This window comes from Nematostella vectensis, chromosome 6 (genome assembly GCF_932526225.1).
Source record: "Nematostella vectensis chromosome 6, jaNemVect1.1, whole genome shotgun sequence".
Lineage (NCBI taxonomy): Eukaryota > Metazoa > Cnidaria > Anthozoa > Actiniaria > Edwardsiidae > Nematostella > Nematostella vectensis.
In genome coordinates this window covers 5,292,194-5,309,211 of record NC_064039.1, presented here as the reverse complement: position 1 = coordinate 5,309,211, position 17,018 = coordinate 5,292,194, and the positions used below count along the sequence as shown (strand labels likewise).

General features: G+C 41.2%; 2 protein-coding genes and 1 long non-coding RNA gene across 3 annotated transcripts; 2 read left to right on the top strand and 1 right to left on the bottom strand.

Moving 5' to 3' along the window:
* Positions 1–448: 448 nt before the first annotated feature.
* On the top strand, positions 449–4,895 carry LOC125567953. Its single transcript, XM_048729060.1, has 6 exons — positions 449–1,481; positions 2,241–2,472; positions 2,675–2,876; positions 3,630–3,680; positions 3,853–3,921; positions 4,227–4,895. The coding sequence occupies exons 1-6, from the start codon at positions 1,265–1,267 to the stop codon at positions 4,458–4,460; spliced, it is 1,005 nt and encodes a 334-aa protein (XP_048585017.1). The 5' UTR covers positions 449–1,264; the 3' UTR covers positions 4,461–4,895.
* LOC125567954 lies at positions 1,915–4,354 on the bottom strand. Its single transcript, XR_007311927.1, has 2 exons — positions 4,213–4,354; positions 1,915–4,028 (listed from the first exon to the last, which is right to left on the bottom strand). It is a non-coding gene; the product is annotated as an uncharacterized LOC125567954 (long non-coding RNA).
* Positions 4,896–5,448: 553 nt separating the features above from the next.
* On the top strand, positions 5,449–9,305 carry LOC5521414. Its single transcript, XM_032366824.2, has 4 exons — positions 5,449–5,577; positions 6,973–7,105; positions 7,182–7,283; positions 8,656–9,305. Exons 2-4 carry the CDS (start codon positions 6,988–6,990, stop codon positions 8,784–8,786), a joined length of 351 nt encoding a protein of 116 aa, XP_032222715.2. The 5' UTR covers positions 5,449–5,577; positions 6,973–6,987; the 3' UTR covers positions 8,787–9,305.
* The last annotated feature ends 7,713 nt before the right edge of the window (positions 9,306–17,018 follow it).

Sequence of the window (17,018 nt, the reverse complement as noted above, 5' to 3'; positions counted from 1 at the left end):
CATACAGGGGTGTACGCAGCCTATAGGCCTGCAGTCACTGGACTGCAAAAAATTTTGGCGATCTTATTTGCATAATGAGGGGGAAACAACAAAGGTTTACTCATTCATTTTTATGTACATAGTTTTATATATATGATCAAGAGAGCATGCTCTCTTGATATAATGGAATAAAAACTATAATTTTCTTAATCATGTTAGTCTACAGATGATTTCCAAACATATTGTTATGTCGTTCAGTGCCACGCGTCGACTGAAGTCCTATTTCAGATCAAGGATTACAGAGGATCGTGATATTCTCAAAAGTCTGACGCATTGACGCCAATTTCAAACCCAAAAAAGCGGGAGCTATGAAATCTTCACGGAGATGCGGGATGAGAAGCAATGCCCTCATTCAGCTTCTATATGCTTTGACTGCGACTTGGTAAAACCCTGCTTACACCACAGGAAAAAATTCAGATTTTCCAAATTTGGAAATTTGGGAAAATTTTGGAAATTATCCCAATTTTGGGATCTGATTGGGAAATTCAGGACCCAATATTGGGAAAATATTGAGAGACGCAACCAGGAAAAAAATAAATTATCAGTTTATTCCCAATCTTGGGAATAAATCCCAACAAAATCCAAGATTGGGATTTTATTGGGAAATATTTCACAAAAAAATCCCAAAATTGCATGCAACAGTTCTTAAGAATCCAATACGAAACTACACTTGGGAAATAACTGGAAAATTTTAACAAGAAAATCCCAAAATTGCATACAATAGTTCTTAAAAACCCAATAGAAAACCAAACTTGGGAAATAATTGAAAAATGTGAACCAAGAAAATCCCAAAATTGCATGCAACAGTTCTTCAGAATCCAATAGGAAACCATACTTGGGAAATAACTGGTAAATTTTAACAAGAAAATCCCAAAATTGCATGCAACATTCCTTAAGAATCCAATAGGAAGCCATACTTGGGAAACAACTGGAAAATTTTAACAAGAAAATCCCAAAATTGCATGCAACAGTTCTTAAGAATCCAATAGGAAACCATACTTGGGAAATAACTGGAAAATTTTAACAAGAAAATCCCAAAATTGCATGCAACAGTTCTTAAGAATCCAATAGGAAACCATACTTGGGAAATAATTGGAAAATTTTAACAAGAAAATCCCAAAATTGCATGCAACAGTTCTTAAGAATCCAAAAGGAAACCATGCTTGGGAAATAATTGGAAAATTTTAACAAGAAAATCCCAAAATTGCATGCCCCACAATGCACAATGCATTGCGCGCATCGCTCTTTCCCCTTAGAAGCGACTGGGTACGAGTCTGTCGACAGGGTGTGCTCAGTGTTTGCAGTATGTGCCGTTGAAATGAGTCGAGAGCAACAAGAACAGCCAGATATTGTGGATCCATCACCAGCTCCCTCAGAAGAAGAAGATGTTATTTCAAAAGTGACAGAGCACTTTGGCGATGCAATTGCACAGCGATTTAAAGGTATGAAGTCTTTCATTGAATCAGTGAAAGCTAAAAGGGGAAGTTTCTCTCAAGTCAGCAGAGTAGGGTAAATTTGGCGCGCACATTTTCGCTTTTGCAATGCCGAATGGATCTCAAAGCGTTTTCGAAATGAAATCGCAAAGCAACAGAACAATTCTTTCATAAAGGACGTCTGACTTACCTTTGGCCATCATCTTTAATTTAAGTGTACTTTCTAAAGTAAGAAAATGAGGTTGGAATTTCAAATTTCAACTCGGCAAAGAAAGTGAAGAAACATGGCGGCCTAAAAGAACTTGCCAAAAACTGCCGCGTGGATAGTAAACATATTATAGCTATTGTTTCTGGCCACAGAAAGGTAATTTGTTCTTTGGGATTCCAAATTGCCGCACAATTACAACGCTTGCTCTAAATATTTTTTTTTTTGCTTTCTTTGTTTTTCGACTTTGCAAAAGTAGCCTCTGCACGAAATTTCTCATTCTCACATGTGCAAGAAAATGGCGCGAGGAACCCGTCGACATAGGCCTTCACAAAATCGCATCGAGAAAGCATGGCTTTTAACTGGAAATGTGGTATTTCTGTGTAGAGGTTAATTTTATAATGCTGAACAACAAAAATATAAATAAGTCAGAGAGATAAAACGCAGCTTTGGTTCGCAGAGAAATTGAAACGACAAAACAACAGAATAGATCAATAAAACTTTTTTCAAATGTATCTTTTGCATGCAAATATTGAATCCATTCTTCTTCTGTTTGGCTGCAGATGAAGGTATTACATGCCCAGAAGCAATAGTAGACTTGCTATCTAAAGATGCTGATGCGCCAATTTACTCAAAGGTTGGCTTAACCTATGGAAAGGCCCTAAAATTCAAAAGGATTTTTGAGGAGTCGTTCCAATTGCCAAAGAAATCTTCATCAGCCTTGCCCAAGTGCAAACCAACAATGGCAGAGTTGTCAACATACGATCCTGAAATACAAAGACTGTACCTGTCTAAGTGAGTGTGTTTTGATATTGGATATAGATGAATGTCCTTTGAAGTAAATTGATTTATACATTTTTTCAAAATGCTGATGTTCAATTCATATTGTGGCGCATTTATTTTACATTATTTTATCATGCAACACCTTTTTCTGGCATTGTTTAGTAAACTTCATTTATGCAACACATTTAGCCTTATTAATTTGATTGATGTTTAGGCGCAAGAAGATTGGCGCACTTGCCATGGAAAAGTGGGGTGGGCAACTCCCGAAGTTCAACACTCCCATGATGAGAACACAACTGGAAAAGTTTGCTAAAGAAATTGAAGACCAGTGTTCTGTGCCTGAAATAAATTTCACAGTGGATGGCATTATGCAACACACTAAGGATTTTTTCAGTGAACAGCGGCGTGAAAGAAAAGTAAGTATGGTGCAAATGTATTAATAATAATAATAATCTTTATTATCAAAGGATAAAAATACATCTCCTATGTTACAAATAATGCTGAAAAATTAAAAACTAGCTACTAAGTTACATAAGATATTTGAAAGCAATTCTGTTGATATAAGTGTTCTTAAAGCGTTCAGTTTTTACATTTGGTGTAATATAGCACGTACCACGAAGATTGTATTTGGTTTCTTTAATAGCGGGTAAGTAGCAACGTAAAGGGTGGTTCGGAATGGCTGCAGCTTTTTCATACAGCTTACAGTCTTGCTTGGCGAGTATTTTTCTATGCTAACAGGTGTTGATACGAACCGACGTTTATGACACCTATCTAAGAATGACTGAATAGTCGTTAGATCTGAGTCGCAGGCCCCGTAAACGGATAAGCCGTAAGTGATACATGGCAACACCAGAGAGAAGAATAAATGGTCTATTTCTAGTTGACTATACTGTTCTTTCCTAAGGGTCCTAAGGATATGGAGACATTTGTTGGCTTTAATTAATTTGCTTTTGACGTGCAAGCTGAACTTTAGGTTGCTTTGAATGGTAAGACCTAATAAAAGCACGTCACTGCACTGAGGAATGTTGTGAACTGCATGATAATCAGAATTATTATTTTTCTTTCTGACTTTCTTGCCAGTTTATGGATAAACCTTGCTATTTAAAAGGAATCCTTTTGGTTCTGATTTTTTGGAAAGGTATGAATATGAGTGATTTTATTTTCTCCAGAGAACAAGCCCTCCAGATTCCTGGTCTCCTAGAACACCAAGTTCTTCTAGGGTATGTACACTGTTCAACATGCTTCATAGTTTGATAATTATTATTATTTTTTATTTGATTATTTATTTACTACTTTGTCTACTGTGAAGAACTAAAATACAATACAGTACCTAAATTGTGATGGTTATCTTTGAAGCAACTTGCAATTAAATTTGTTTTTGTGTTCTTCAAGGCTGGCTCTTCAGATGAGGAATTCTCACTACAATGCTCCCAAGCAAAGCTACCTAAAATGCCTTCCATGGTAGGAAATCTCCAATCTAATTGTTTATTTGCATTCATTATCATCTATTCCCACTGGGCTCATACACTTGCCTTGGGCCACTTCTGTATAGTTGAATGTAAAATTGGCTGAATCACAAGAAGTTATGCTTCAGTTTTTGTCCAGGTCATTGTTAATCTCCTTAAAAAAGGTTACCAACTTGTTCAGCTTTTAAATAATAATAAGTCAGAATACAGATAGAGGTTGCACTGTACACCAAACCTCACAAACTCAAACTGAAAAAAAAAATTGAATAATTTATTAATTCTTTACCCCTTTGATTGAAGGGCAGTCAAGATGATGAGGAACCAGATGATGAAGGATCTGATAATGATGGATCTGATGATGATGGTTCTGACGATGACAAGAAAAGTACAGATACTCTCCCAGAAACTGAACCTACAGTCATAAATAACTTACATAGTAAAGCAGTGAAGGTTATCATTAAGGCGGTATGTGGAAGTATCCCAAAGGATAGGGAGGTAATAGTTGATGCCTTAAAAAACACTTTTTTTCAATAGGTCCAAGAACACTATTGAACCTTACTCACACACAAGTGTGTGGGTGCTGCATGGCCAACAAGATAATTGCAGGCAAATGTGTTGAATATTTGGTAAAGCCAAACAAAAACTGTTAACAAAAAGATCAAACTTTGAGCTCATAGTACCTGTATGGTAAAGTTTTCCCTGGCATTTAGTAGATAGTTGCCCAAGAACACTACCATATTGAACCTTACTCCCACACACAAGTGTGTGAAGTGCTGGCCAACAAGATAATTGCAGGCAAATGTGTTAAATATTTTACTTATTTTACAGCATTTTACTGTACTTGAAGCTGTCATGTTAGAAACTATTGTAAAGGTTACTTACCTTTAATTATTTGCACTCTACATTAAAACTATGTTGTTTCTACAAAAAGGGATGTTTGAATTCTATTAAATTTTCCTAGTATGTTAACATTGTTCTTTTGTTTTGCATTCATTTTTTATTTTAATTTATACAGTATTGCTGTCAACAAAATAAGCCATTTGGGGGTTCAATGGTCCCAATAAATTTCCAAAAATGGGATAATGTTGTCCAAAAATTCGGGATTTGATGGTCCCAATAAAATCCCAACAATGGGAAAATGTTGTCCACAAAATGAACCAATTTTGGGATCTTATGGTCCCAATAAAATCCCAACAATGGGAAAATGTTGTCTACAAAATAAACCACTTTTGGGATTTGATGGTCCCAATAAAATCCCAACAATGGGAAAATCTTGTCCACAAAATAAACCAATTTTGGGATGTCTTTGGGATTTTATTTTCCCAATATTGGTTTTGGTAGCATTTTTCCAATTTTGGGAAATCCCATAAGAAACCCATAGAAATCCCAAAATATTCCCCATTTTTTCCCAAATTGGGAAATCGGAATTTTTTCCTGTGCACGGCATAGCATCAAGGGAAGAGAAAAGAGAAAGGGAAGAGACGTTCTTTGCTCTCTTCCCTTTAGGCTTTGCGCGCCTTCGAAATCTCCCTTCCGAAAACTTGCGTTACGACTGGGTACGAGTAAGTGACGCCAGTAAAGATATTCCAGCACGCGTCAAAATAAATTCACCGCGAAAACAAGCTTCCTCCTCAGCTCACAAATCGAAAAGGTAAGTTGGCAATGAGTTCGACCGTTATTTGATGGAAGTACTTGTTGCCGTGGATGCGTTCCGTTGTATTTGTGTGCATGAAGCCAACTGTCATTCTTAAAATAAATTCGCTACGGTTGTTTTGCCATGACAATCGTGGACGACGAGTTTTGAGAGCAGAAAACGATTGCATGCTTACCGACTGTTAGTGTCTGTGAGTTATCTACTTATGTGTAATTCAAGTTTTCTATCGAGAACTATCGAGTATTTACTTTTAGCAGCTTTTCATTTGTTTCTGGGCAACACGAGGCCCAGTCGATACGCTCTTCCTCTTCAACTCGCTTTGGGTTTGTTTGCGAATAAAAGGCAATAAGCCAGTTTAGGACCAAAATCCACCGGAAGTAAAAATTTCCCAAACAAACCTTTGTATTACGCGATATGGGGTGAGCAAACTCGCTTCAAAATGCGATATTATACGAAAACATCGACCAAAGTTGAGTTTTGACTAAAGAAAGGGTATACTTTACTGTGACGTTGTAAACATAGCGATCGTGGAAGATGGTTTTAAAATCGACGGTTATATCATCGCTCGCCGCTGAGGCAATTTTTGTATAATAATCATCAGAGAGCCGTCGCTTTAATGAATTATACCTTAGGATTCATGTCGCATCCCGTTTTGGTCTATACCTACGCAAAAAAGCACTTTTTGGAGCGAGTTTATACACCCAATATTGCTCTTAAAATGCAAGGTTTTGTATGGACGACAGTAATAATTTTTTGAGCGCCGATTTGGGGAAGGACCTCAATTTTTTAACAGGGTTTAGGGAGGGGGGGCTTATTTTTTGAAGAGGTATTCTAATCAATTTCCGAGCCTGGTAAAAGTCTAAAATTTTAAAATTTTTCTGGGGAGAACCCCAGACCCCCTAAAAATAGATAAATAAATATGATGGGCCTCTTGCTTGCAATTTTATGACTTCTGTTTGACTGGCGCATATATTTGTTTTATCGTTTGAAGTTTCAGTGTTTCAAATTTCCCTTTGTGTCACTCCCCCACAAACTTTTCAGATTGGTAGTATTTAGTAACCTGGTTATTTTAGGGGGTCTTCCCTAAGCATGTTCCATTTTCTAAATTTTTCTTCTCGGAGGTATATACAGTACTGTACCTGAATAGTCTTTTTCACTCCCTTTTGTGAAATATTGTGAAAACAACCGGAAATTTACATGAAAAAAGTTCATGGATTTTGTTTCTTTTTGTTGGGGGAGGGATGTGATTTTAGCTGCCATCTTGGGGGAGGGTTCCAATTTTTGGGTTTTAAATGGGGGGAGGGGAGGGTTGGAATTTCTGAACTGGAAAAAAATCAATTTAGTATCCCTCCCCCTGATAAATAATGACCCTTACCTTACTTGGATTTCCAGGTGAAGGTATCAACAATGCAGTCACTTGCCCAAGCTAGTCGCATTGTGGCTTCTTGTCGACTCGCTGCCGCAAGAGCCATAAGTGGTACTGCGTCTTCAAAAAAAGCCACCCCTTCTCAGACAGGTTTCCAAGGTGCACACTGATTTACGGGATTTCAAGATCATTGTTTGTCAATATTTTTGCTAAATTAGGTTTGGTTTTTCTTTAGGTTTGAATGCTGGTTTCTTCTGGGATGACAAGCATGGTTTTGGGTATGGAAAAAATGGAGAGGTTATTCTTGTAATGCCAAATGAAAAACTCAACATCAAAAGTAAGATATGCTTCATGTATGTTTACTTCGTATAAAAACAAAGGATTGGGGCTGTGAAAATGTTTTTTTGTGCTTGCCTCAACAGGGCCGTAGCAGGGGGCATGTTCCCCCCTCCCCCCCCCCCCCCAATATTTTCAAAAACATTAGGAAATGACCAGTAGGGGTATGGCTGTGCCTCCCCAATATTTTCTTACTGTTTCTGTATTGTGCCCCCCCCCCCCCCCAATCTTATGTGGCCTGCTTGCTTGTTTGTCTTGTTTTGCTTGTCTTGTTTGCTTTTACCCTGATTCAAGAGTCTCGAACAACTCTCTATTTGGTGGCCAGCCAGCTTGAGACGAGGCTCTGGCCTCTCTCCAGGATAGTTTGCTTTAGAGAGTGTTCATTAACACAGGGGGGAGGGAGAATATTGAGGGAAGGGCTCCGAAAATCTTCAACCATTCAAAGGGGGGGCTAGGGAAAAAAAGAACCTTTAAAAGGGGGGTCTCTGACTTTTTTAGGAGCCATACTCTTCAGCTTAATATTTTACTGATATGATCTAGTTTGTAGCACAAGTACAGATTAAATATTAAGCCAAATGACAAATGTTTAATAATTTTGTCTTTATAAACCATAATAAAGATACTTCCAGCTTTCAGTATATTACAGCTGGATTTAACAATCCAGCTTTCAGTATATATCAGTTGGATTTACCGATACTGTTTATTATCAGTTAATAGGAATAAATGCCAATAAACTTCTAAACACTGGTGGAGCATGCAAATCCACAAAACAATATGCATACAATGTTTTATATGTTGGACATTATATCCCTTTTTATACAGAAATATATTCTAAACAAAAACAAATATATCTGTATATTAATACTTCTTCACAGGCATCCTTAGGGGCGGACCATGGTTTTATTTTTTTTATTTATTTATTTATTTTTTTTTTGGGGGGGGGGGTTAATTGGAAGAAAAAGGACCTGCAAGCAAGAGCTCTAGAATTTTAAGGTGTCTTGAGTAAAAATCTTCCCTCCCCCTACCCCCTTGGTGTATTTAATGAACACTCCCTTATGCTTGCTATTAAATAATGAGACTTGATCTCACAATAACAAAAATGTAGAAGATGATAACCTGCCTGTACTAACAGTAGTCCAGGTCCCACCAAGAACTCAAGCAATCCATCTTGTGCTTCAAATGTTTGGTATCTAAGCAAACAGAGAAACCTTTGTAACTTTGACCCATTTTTTACTGTTATCATGTTTGTTTACCAGAGATCATGGTCTTTGAGCTTTTCTCAGTTCTCTCTGGCTATAACTTTTTAAGGATATTAAAAGTGGATAAGGTATATCTCAAAAAGTTGTTTCTTATGGACAATGCTTTCTCCACAGTACCAGGAGAAGCCAACTCCAATGTGGAGACTCAGTCCTTTATAGAGGCATCTGTAGAGACCTTCACAGAAAACATGTTGGCAAGTGAGGACAGAGAGGATCAAAAGGAGAAATTACCGGGTTCTTGCTGAAAATTATCTTCATATTTTAGTTATGTTAAGCTACAGGCTGTAGCAATTTGAGATTAAAGTGTTTTTAGGAACAGAATGTTACCAAGAGTTAATGGTAAGCAGAAAAGGAATAGAAAGACAAGAAATAGAAATTCCCCATTTCAAGAGTCTAAGAAAATTTAGGAAATTTATTACATTGGGGAAATTCAGCAGACTCATAGTGTGGCGATAGACTTTTATATCTGTTTGTTTTATATTAACTGCAGCATACTAGCTGTGTCTTTATTTATTTTACGTAAATGTTGTATCAGACACTTAGTTCGGCATTTTAAAGGGTGTGTGTCTGTTGGGGAAAGGTGTGAGGGGATAGATAGAATTGGGTTGTGTCATATGTGAGTGGCTGTGAAAAGCATTGAATATTTAACAGACATGGAATCCAAGATTGCATTTGCCTATTGCTGCTTATACATAAGAAGCTTTTTACATAAATATAGTTTATTTTAATTTATTCGTGAAGTTGAATTAAAGTTTCTTTTTTAATTTTGTGCTGTTTATTTATAAGTGAATACCCATAGAGTATATTAGTAGTGTAATGTTAGCTTTTTCTACAAATCTGGAGAAAAGCCTAATAGCTTTTCTTTAGTCCATACAGTAAGGGGGGGGGGGGGCTGGCTTCCAAAGGAAATTGTTATGTGAAGAGATGATACATTTTTTAAAGAGAAATTAGAGAATGAAAGCATACAACGAAAAAAATTGATGAAGATTAAATTGATAAAATGACCTTTTTGATATATATGAAATAAAAAATAGTCTCCCCAACCTTTTGATACCCTGATCTGGGAGTCTACAAAACGAAGACCTAAAGCGTAAACCTAATATAGAAATTTAGGCATAGCCTAAATGCGGAGCTCCAAACGACCAAATCTTTGCTTATTTTCGCTTAATAATTTAAGAAATATTAAATATTATATTTCTGTTTTTGACGACGTCAACGATTTCACAGATCACGCGACCAACTTGCTATACCCCCTTCCCCCCACATCTAAATTACACATAGCAAGTTTAGTTGTCATACGATGTTTCGGCGTCAGCGTAGTTTTAATAATTGACGTCATCGATGACGTCACGTGACCATCTCATTGCACCCCCACTTGAAATATACATCAAACCTATCGAGTTTTGTTGTCACACGATGTTTCTTTATTGAAATATAATATTTTTTTTATTTTGATGACGTCAGCATATTTTTGTTTCTAATGGTGCTTCTATATTAGTGCACCCCCCTTGACACCTTCATGACACATACCAAAATTGGTTGTTATAGGATGTTTTGTTCATGAGATATGGATATTTTTGTTCTTAATGAAATCGGAACATTTTTGCTTTTAGTGACGTCCTCGATGGCGTCATAAATCACGTGACCATATTTTTGCACCCCCTTGATTCATACATGACACTTGCCAAGTTAGGTTGTGAAACAATGTTTCTTTCAAGAGATATGATTTTTTTTGCCTTTAACCACGTTTTTTGCTTTAAGTGAGGTCATCGATGACGTCACACAACACGTGACCACATTGTTGCAACCCCTTGACACCTACATGACACCTACTGAGTTTGGTTGCCATACAATGTTTCCTTCGTGAAATATAAATATTTTTTATTTTGTCAGCATATTTTTGCTTCTAGTGGCGTCATCGATGACGTCACAAATCACGTGTCCACAGATTTGCACCTCTCTTGACACATACATGACACCAAGTTTGGTTGTCATACGCGCACTATAAAAGGGACTTGCCTAAGGCAAGCTTTCAGTCGTCATTTGACATCACTCAGTGCAGAGCTCCGTAGAGAGAGAGACCAAAATGCTACAATAGAGTTCTAGAGTGATCGATAGCACACTATTGAAGGAAACATAGCCTTATCAACAGCTGTTTCTTGAAACAGAACGAAAAGTAGCGAGGATATTAGATAGGTTTTGAAGAGATGAATATTTCAAATTCGTTGTTTGTACGAGCGCGCACTATAATGACGCGCGCTGTGTTTGATTTCTCAGGTACAACCTTTGCTCTTGTTTTTGTAGAGAATGGGCTCCAAACACTTTCCCGAATATTCCTTATAGCTCTTTGACACTCTTTTGTACTTAAAGTTGTCGTAGTTTGTCGTACGGCTTTACTTTTAGCATGTTTTCTTCCGGCGGTTTTCATAGGTCCGCACTAAATGAAGTCTAGTTGTGAATGACGACAGCTTGCGCGAGAGCTTGCGAAAGAGGGGGTGGAGCTTTGCCTTTATAGCGCGAGTTCGTGTTTAAGGGACGGACGGACGGACATCGCGTCACGAAAACTCGAGTCGATGGGTATATTTGTTACCATATTTGTTTTATATACCACTTTTTCTCAGGTATGGGGCTCCGCTAACGCGGCGCTTCGCGCTAAAACCTGTGACCCCAAAAGCTACCACAGGTAGCCAACAGCTCTTTCAAATCGTGAAAAACACGCAAAAAATAAACATAAACACAACACTGGACTACACATGTCTTTTCAACAAGTCATTTTTTATTCTCCACTTATTTTGTTTTTCGCCCTATGTTTAATGAGGATAAATGCTCGCATTTAGGCAAGGTTAGACTCACAACACAGGGTAGCGTCTCAGCGTACGTGACCTGCGCCGGCGCACGTGGTACAGCGGTATGCCTTCGAAGGGTAGCTTTGCACCGAGCGGGAAATCCTCGATCAACCGTCGTTTGGTGCTAAGACTTGGGAAGCTATTTTTTCTGTTTTATTTTTTATTTTTCGTCAGACTTCTGGTTTTCCTTCGGCGGTATGGCGAACAGGCCTCCGAGCGAATTCATGAAAGCTATCCGGGAGGTGATGAGGGAGGAGATTCGCTCTTTTGCCCAGTTGCTGGCATCGAACAGTGAAAAAAGCAACATCAACTCCAGGACGAGACGAAAACGGGGTCGGCGTCAGGTACCTCCTCCGGCGTCAGGTACCAGGGCGACTCTCGTAGCCATGTATGTTGCCAGATTTAGTCAACACCTTCTCTATCTTGTCGGCTCCGTCCGGTGTGGCGGGTTTGAGTGCTGCTCTCACGTTATCGGTCGACTCGGGCAGCGTTGTCTCGACGGCCATTGCGCCCATGGATGCATTCTACGGCGGTCGGTGAGCCATTTATTGTGGCACCTGGCTTCTCACCAGTTTCTGCAAAATAGGTAACAGCAATTGTGGGTAAGCGGTAGGTCGAGCTTAGCGAGCTCTTGATCCCAAACCTACGAGAGGCAAACGCGTAGGCTCGGTTTCCAGCCGTGCTTTCTTCGCGCTCTGCTCCTCCACTGGAATGGGAGAGGATCAAGGGCGCACCGAAACCACCACGGCTGGAAACCGAGCCTAAACGCGGAGCCGCGAACGGCAATCTTGTGCTGACGACAGCAAATAAGAAACCCCGGCGGGCCATCGAGGATATTGGGGCGTGGTGTGAGGCATTTTCTATCTATGCGCTTATCCTTAGCTCTCAGTTCCCTCAGAGGAAACGGGATTTACTGTTGTACAAGCTAGGTATTTTGCGCACTCATCGCCAGTTCGCCGGGCGCGTATGGCTGAATTATGATAGAGCATTTTGCGAGCACGCGACTGTGGCCAAGCTAACCAATTAGTCCCAACTTCACCCGCAGATAAGCCGCCCAGAAGCCGGTAGGGGTTGCCTTAAAAGTTCGGAAGCGTGTCGCTCGTGGAATTTCTCCAAGTGTTACTTTCCGGGGTGCCGCTGCACCCCCCAGTGCGCTTACTGCGACGGGAACTATCCGGCGCGCGAGTGTCCGTCGAGCGCAGGGCGAAGGCGCAAGGCGTCGCGCACCCGGGTTTGAGATGGCCCAGGGCGGCAGCAGGATCGCCAAACCCTGTAGGGTTCGTTGACTATTTTAGAGAGAGTTGTCTAGTTAGTTATAGTAATTATTACCTTATGCACCTATTCTTGCAGTTAAGCAGGTTTTGTATGGCAGTTGTGTCCCAGGTGTCCCCTAAGCCCAGAGGCCTTTTTTGGGAACTGGCGTACCACCCACAACCCACGGCCGGAATGCGTCGCGTACGTCGTGACAGGGATGCGCGAGGGACTTAAATTGGGATTTGTGGGTACAACCCCGCTCACAACGGCGCGCGACAACAAGCTTTTCCGCGCGCAACAATCCTCAGGTTATCGACGACTATTTAGCCAATGAAGTCAGATTAGGTAGGGTGGCAGGCCCTTTCCGGTGCGCGCCGTAACCGCGCCTCCATACCAGCGGATTCGGAGTGATTCCTAAGGCGGGTCAGCCAGGGAAGTGGAAATAAATAGTTGACTTGTCCGCCCCGGCGGGTCGTAACGATGGCATCGATGTAGCAGCGTTTTCCTTGCAATATGTGCGCATAAACGAGATCATTCAAATGATCGCGCAGTTCGGGCAAGGAGCTCATATCGCGAAATTCCGGTTCACCCTTCCGATCGGCATCTGCTAGGTATGAAATGGCGAGGCGATTTCTATGTGGGTTTGACTTTGGCCAGCGCCTTCGGTCAGCTCCTTATATTTTCAACTGCGTCGCAAACATGGTCGAGTGGATTCTCATCAATAATGTGCGCCACCCTGGAACATTACCTCGACGAATTTATTCTAGCTGGCCCAGCTAACTCTCAGTATTGCGCGGCGACCCTATCGCTTTCGGGTAGTGTGTCGCTTGGTGTGCCACTACACCCAGGTAAGTGTGTCGGGCCCACCACCACGATCACATAGAGCTAGATTCATCTTTCCAAATTGCACGCCTACCGGCCGATAAGTTGTCGGCTCTCCGCGGTCTCGTCTCGACATGGCGGGAACGAAAGTGGGCCACCCGCAACCAATTCGAGTCACTGATAGGCCACCTTCACCATGCGGCTAAGGTAGTATGGCCGGGCCGTACTTTTCTTCTGCGTATCATCGACCTCTTATGCTGCTTCCGCCATCGGGATCACCCAATTTGTTTGAGCGCGGAATATCAGCTAGACTTAGCGTGGTGGCATAATTTCCATCCGTGTGGAACGGTGTGAGTTTTTGGTTATTTCCTGGATTACAGACGGAGGCGAATATCGTCGTGACCTTGTCGTGACCGGGAGTGATTGGTTATGGGGCGCACTATTCTAGAGCACGGTTCAACGGTCGGTGGAAAAAGAATCAGATAGGGCGTTCTATTGCATACAAGGAGCTGTTCCCCGGTCTTCGTGGCCGCGCACGTGAGGGGTCACGGATGGCTTCGAGGTCATGTACTGTTCCGATGCAATAACGAGGCGGTGGTCGCGTTACTCAACTCCGGCCCCGTACGCGGAGTGCCATCCGACTCCAATTCAACCCCAACTGGTTCGCGAGCTGACCTCTCGTCACTAGAACTCCGTTGCAGAACGTACCTGTTTGAAGGCTTAGCACCTCCCACGCGGCGTACTTGCGCGTCCGCGCAACGCAAGTTTGTGATATTTTGTCAGCAACTCGGAAGGCTTTACTCGACAGGTTCCCCGGGACCAGTAGATGAGTGGATACTCTGCCTATTCGTAACTCATTTGGCAGCGTCGATTCGGTACCCATCCGTTATAGTGTACCTATCTGCGGTGCGCTCGCTACACATCGAATCTGGACATGCGGGCCCTCTCGCGTATTGCGAGCGGCTTCAGCGTATAGTGTGGGGGTTTAGCCCCCGCAGGGTCCCTCTGGCTCACCACCGCACTTGCCGGTATCCTACGACATCATGTTTAGTGATCTTTCGTTCCTTAGACCTGGCTCTCCTTGATCATACCATGTTCTGAGCGGCGTTTAATCTTGCTTACTTTGGTTTTTAAGGTCGGCAGAGTTTACGGTCCCTAATGCGAAAAGCTTTAGTCCGGCGCTCTATCTTCAGTTGTCCGATATTCGCACTCCCGCCAGTGCTCTAGTTGGGGTGTCACGACATTTAGCGTCTGCTGTGTAGCGGCAGACTAGTACTAGTGGTGGGTGCTTGGGTCATTTTGGTGGGAGGGTCCATGTCTCCTCTCTCCAAGCACCTTGAAGAACAGTTGGGACGGTAACATGGTTGCCATGGTATCCGAGCGCAGCAATCTCCATTGGGCACCCACCCGCCAACTCATCCAGTGTTGATGAGTTTAAATGAGGCTAAATGCTCGCATTTAGGCAAGGTTAGACTCACAACACAGGGCAGCGTCTCAGAGGTCTAGAGGTTATGCGTACGTGACCTGCGCCGGCGCGCGTGGTACAGCGGCATGCCTCCGAAGGGTAGCTTTGCACCGAGCGGCAAATCCTCTCTGATCAACCGTCGTTTGGTGTTAAGACGTGGGAAGCTATTTCCCTCCCCTCCCATCCCAGATAGGTATATAGTTCCTTAGTATTCCACTGCTTATCAGTGTGACGGGTGCCCAGTGTGGGACAGTGACATGGTTGCCATGGTTACCGAGCGCGGCAATCTCCATTGGGAACCCACCCGCCAACTCATCTAGTGTTGATGAGTTTTTTTTTTATTTAAACAATATTTCTACATTCATCCCAAGAGCCCTTGGCTCATCTAGGGGACTTATGTTTACATTTTTTACGGAGGACGATACAAAGAAAGACAATGACAAGTTGGTTTACAGATATAACTACAATCATGGTCTCTTGCAAAAACCTATTGGTTTGTTTAACATATTCTCTAACTGCAGAGAATGGTGACATTTATTTTTATTATCAAAACTTAATAAGGGACTACCGTTGAGTAAAATATGAATTTGCTATGCAAGTTGGAGCTTGATCAAATGTTACCAGCACTTCTGCTCGACTGAGGTTAGCATAGAAATAAGTTTAGCAGCAAACAAAGGGCAAAACAAAAGATAATGTTAAACGCTTTCGTTAGGGGCACCGCATGCGCACGGCGGCGACGGTCAACAATTGATAGAGTACAAATAACTATTTAGAGCGCAATGCCCTGGCCTTAGTCGTGTGTGCAATATTCCTAAATATCTTTCGCTTAAATAAAAAAGTTTATTAGCTGGCTTCAAATAGAATATTTCTTGTAATAACAATGATTTAAAGGACGCTACAGAAGGACTATCACGAATGCGCTCAGGAAGATCACGCGCAGCCTCATATTGCACGCTTTCTACAGGGCTTCTGGAATTACGCGCTTGTGCGGAAGCGCGTAATTTGGCTTTTCCCGCGTAATCCGCATAATCCACAAATTTCCGCGTAATCCCGCGTAATTTGGCTAAATTTTGAAAGAAAAAACATTTAATTGCACAGCTGATGTGTTCTTTTATGGTTGTTACCTCTATTTCTCGTGAAAAAAGAGAGACATTCTTCGTAAGAGTGCGATATTTCGAACTGAATTTCCGAAAACAAATAAAATGACTAGGCGTTCTTTGCTAAACCGCGAAGGCCTAGGACTAATAATAAAATACTTTTTTAATTGGCTGGTGGCTAGGAGCCAATGAAAACTCGCCTAAGATATTTTCACGCAAAAAATTAACCTGTTCAAGTTATTTCGTGCTTTCCTTCGGTACAAAATGTTGTTTGGGCGTAACAGTTGATATTCCGTGTAATTTAGCGCGTAATTTAGCCAAGAATCCCGCGTAATTTTGAGTTTTTTTCCGCGTAATTCCAGAAGCCCTGTTTCTAGTAAATCTGATTCTCCCATGGTACAACCGTCCCAGACAACGTCAGCATACTCCATGTTGGAACGAACTAGTGATTTGTATAAAACTTCAATTGTGTGCCTAGATAAAATAAATCGTAAGCCCTTCAGTAAGTTCCATTTTTTAGATGCCTTTTGGTGAATTTCAGTTATATGGGATTTCCAAGACACAACCGCAAATATCATATAAAGCTACGACCCCAAACAACCCATTTTCAATCGTCACTATTTTTTGTCCCATTGAAAATTGTAGTTACACCCATTTTCAGCCGGGAGGCTACGCTCCTTCGCCAAATGTCTGTATTCCGAGCGAATAATTACCGGTATTTTAGAGAAAATCTGCCTGGCGAGGAAGAGCGTTTCCCGACAAGCAAATTAAAATTTCCTAAGTTTATAAACAGATTGCCTTTATGATTATCGAAATCCTAGTTTTGTCGATGTGTGTAGACAACTGGCACCCCAAACATTGTTGTGTGGCATCGGCATTTTTCGAAAGAAAGACAAAGAACAAGTAAATAAAGTTTCATTTTGTAGCAAAACTTCTAATAATTTCGCAAATTTGTTTTTATTTTTTAGGCACACGTTGACAGCTAAATGTCAG

Coding starts and splice junctions, on each gene's coding strand:
- LOC125567953 (XM_048729060.1), top strand. CDS start 1,265: ATGCATTGCGCGCATCGCTCTTTCCCCTTAGAAGCGACTGGGTACGAG. Junction 2,877..3,629: donor AACAGCGGCGTGAAAGAAAA/GTAAGTATGGTG, acceptor TATTTTCTCCAG/AGAACAAGCCCTCCAGATTC. Junction 3,681..3,852: donor GAACACCAAGTTCTTCTAGG/GTATGTACACTG, acceptor GTGTTCTTCAAG/GCTGGCTCTTCAGATGAGGA.
- LOC5521414 (XM_032366824.2), top strand. CDS start 6,988: ATGCAGTCACTTGCCCAAGCTAGTCGCATTGTGGCTTCTTGTCGACTC. Junction 7,106..7,181: donor TTCTCAGACAGGTTTCCAAG/GTGCACACTGAT, acceptor GTTTTTCTTTAG/GTTTGAATGCTGGTTTCTTC. Junction 7,284..8,655: donor TGAAAAACTCAACATCAAAA/GTAAGATATGCT, acceptor CTTTCTCCACAG/TACCAGGAGAAGCCAACTCC.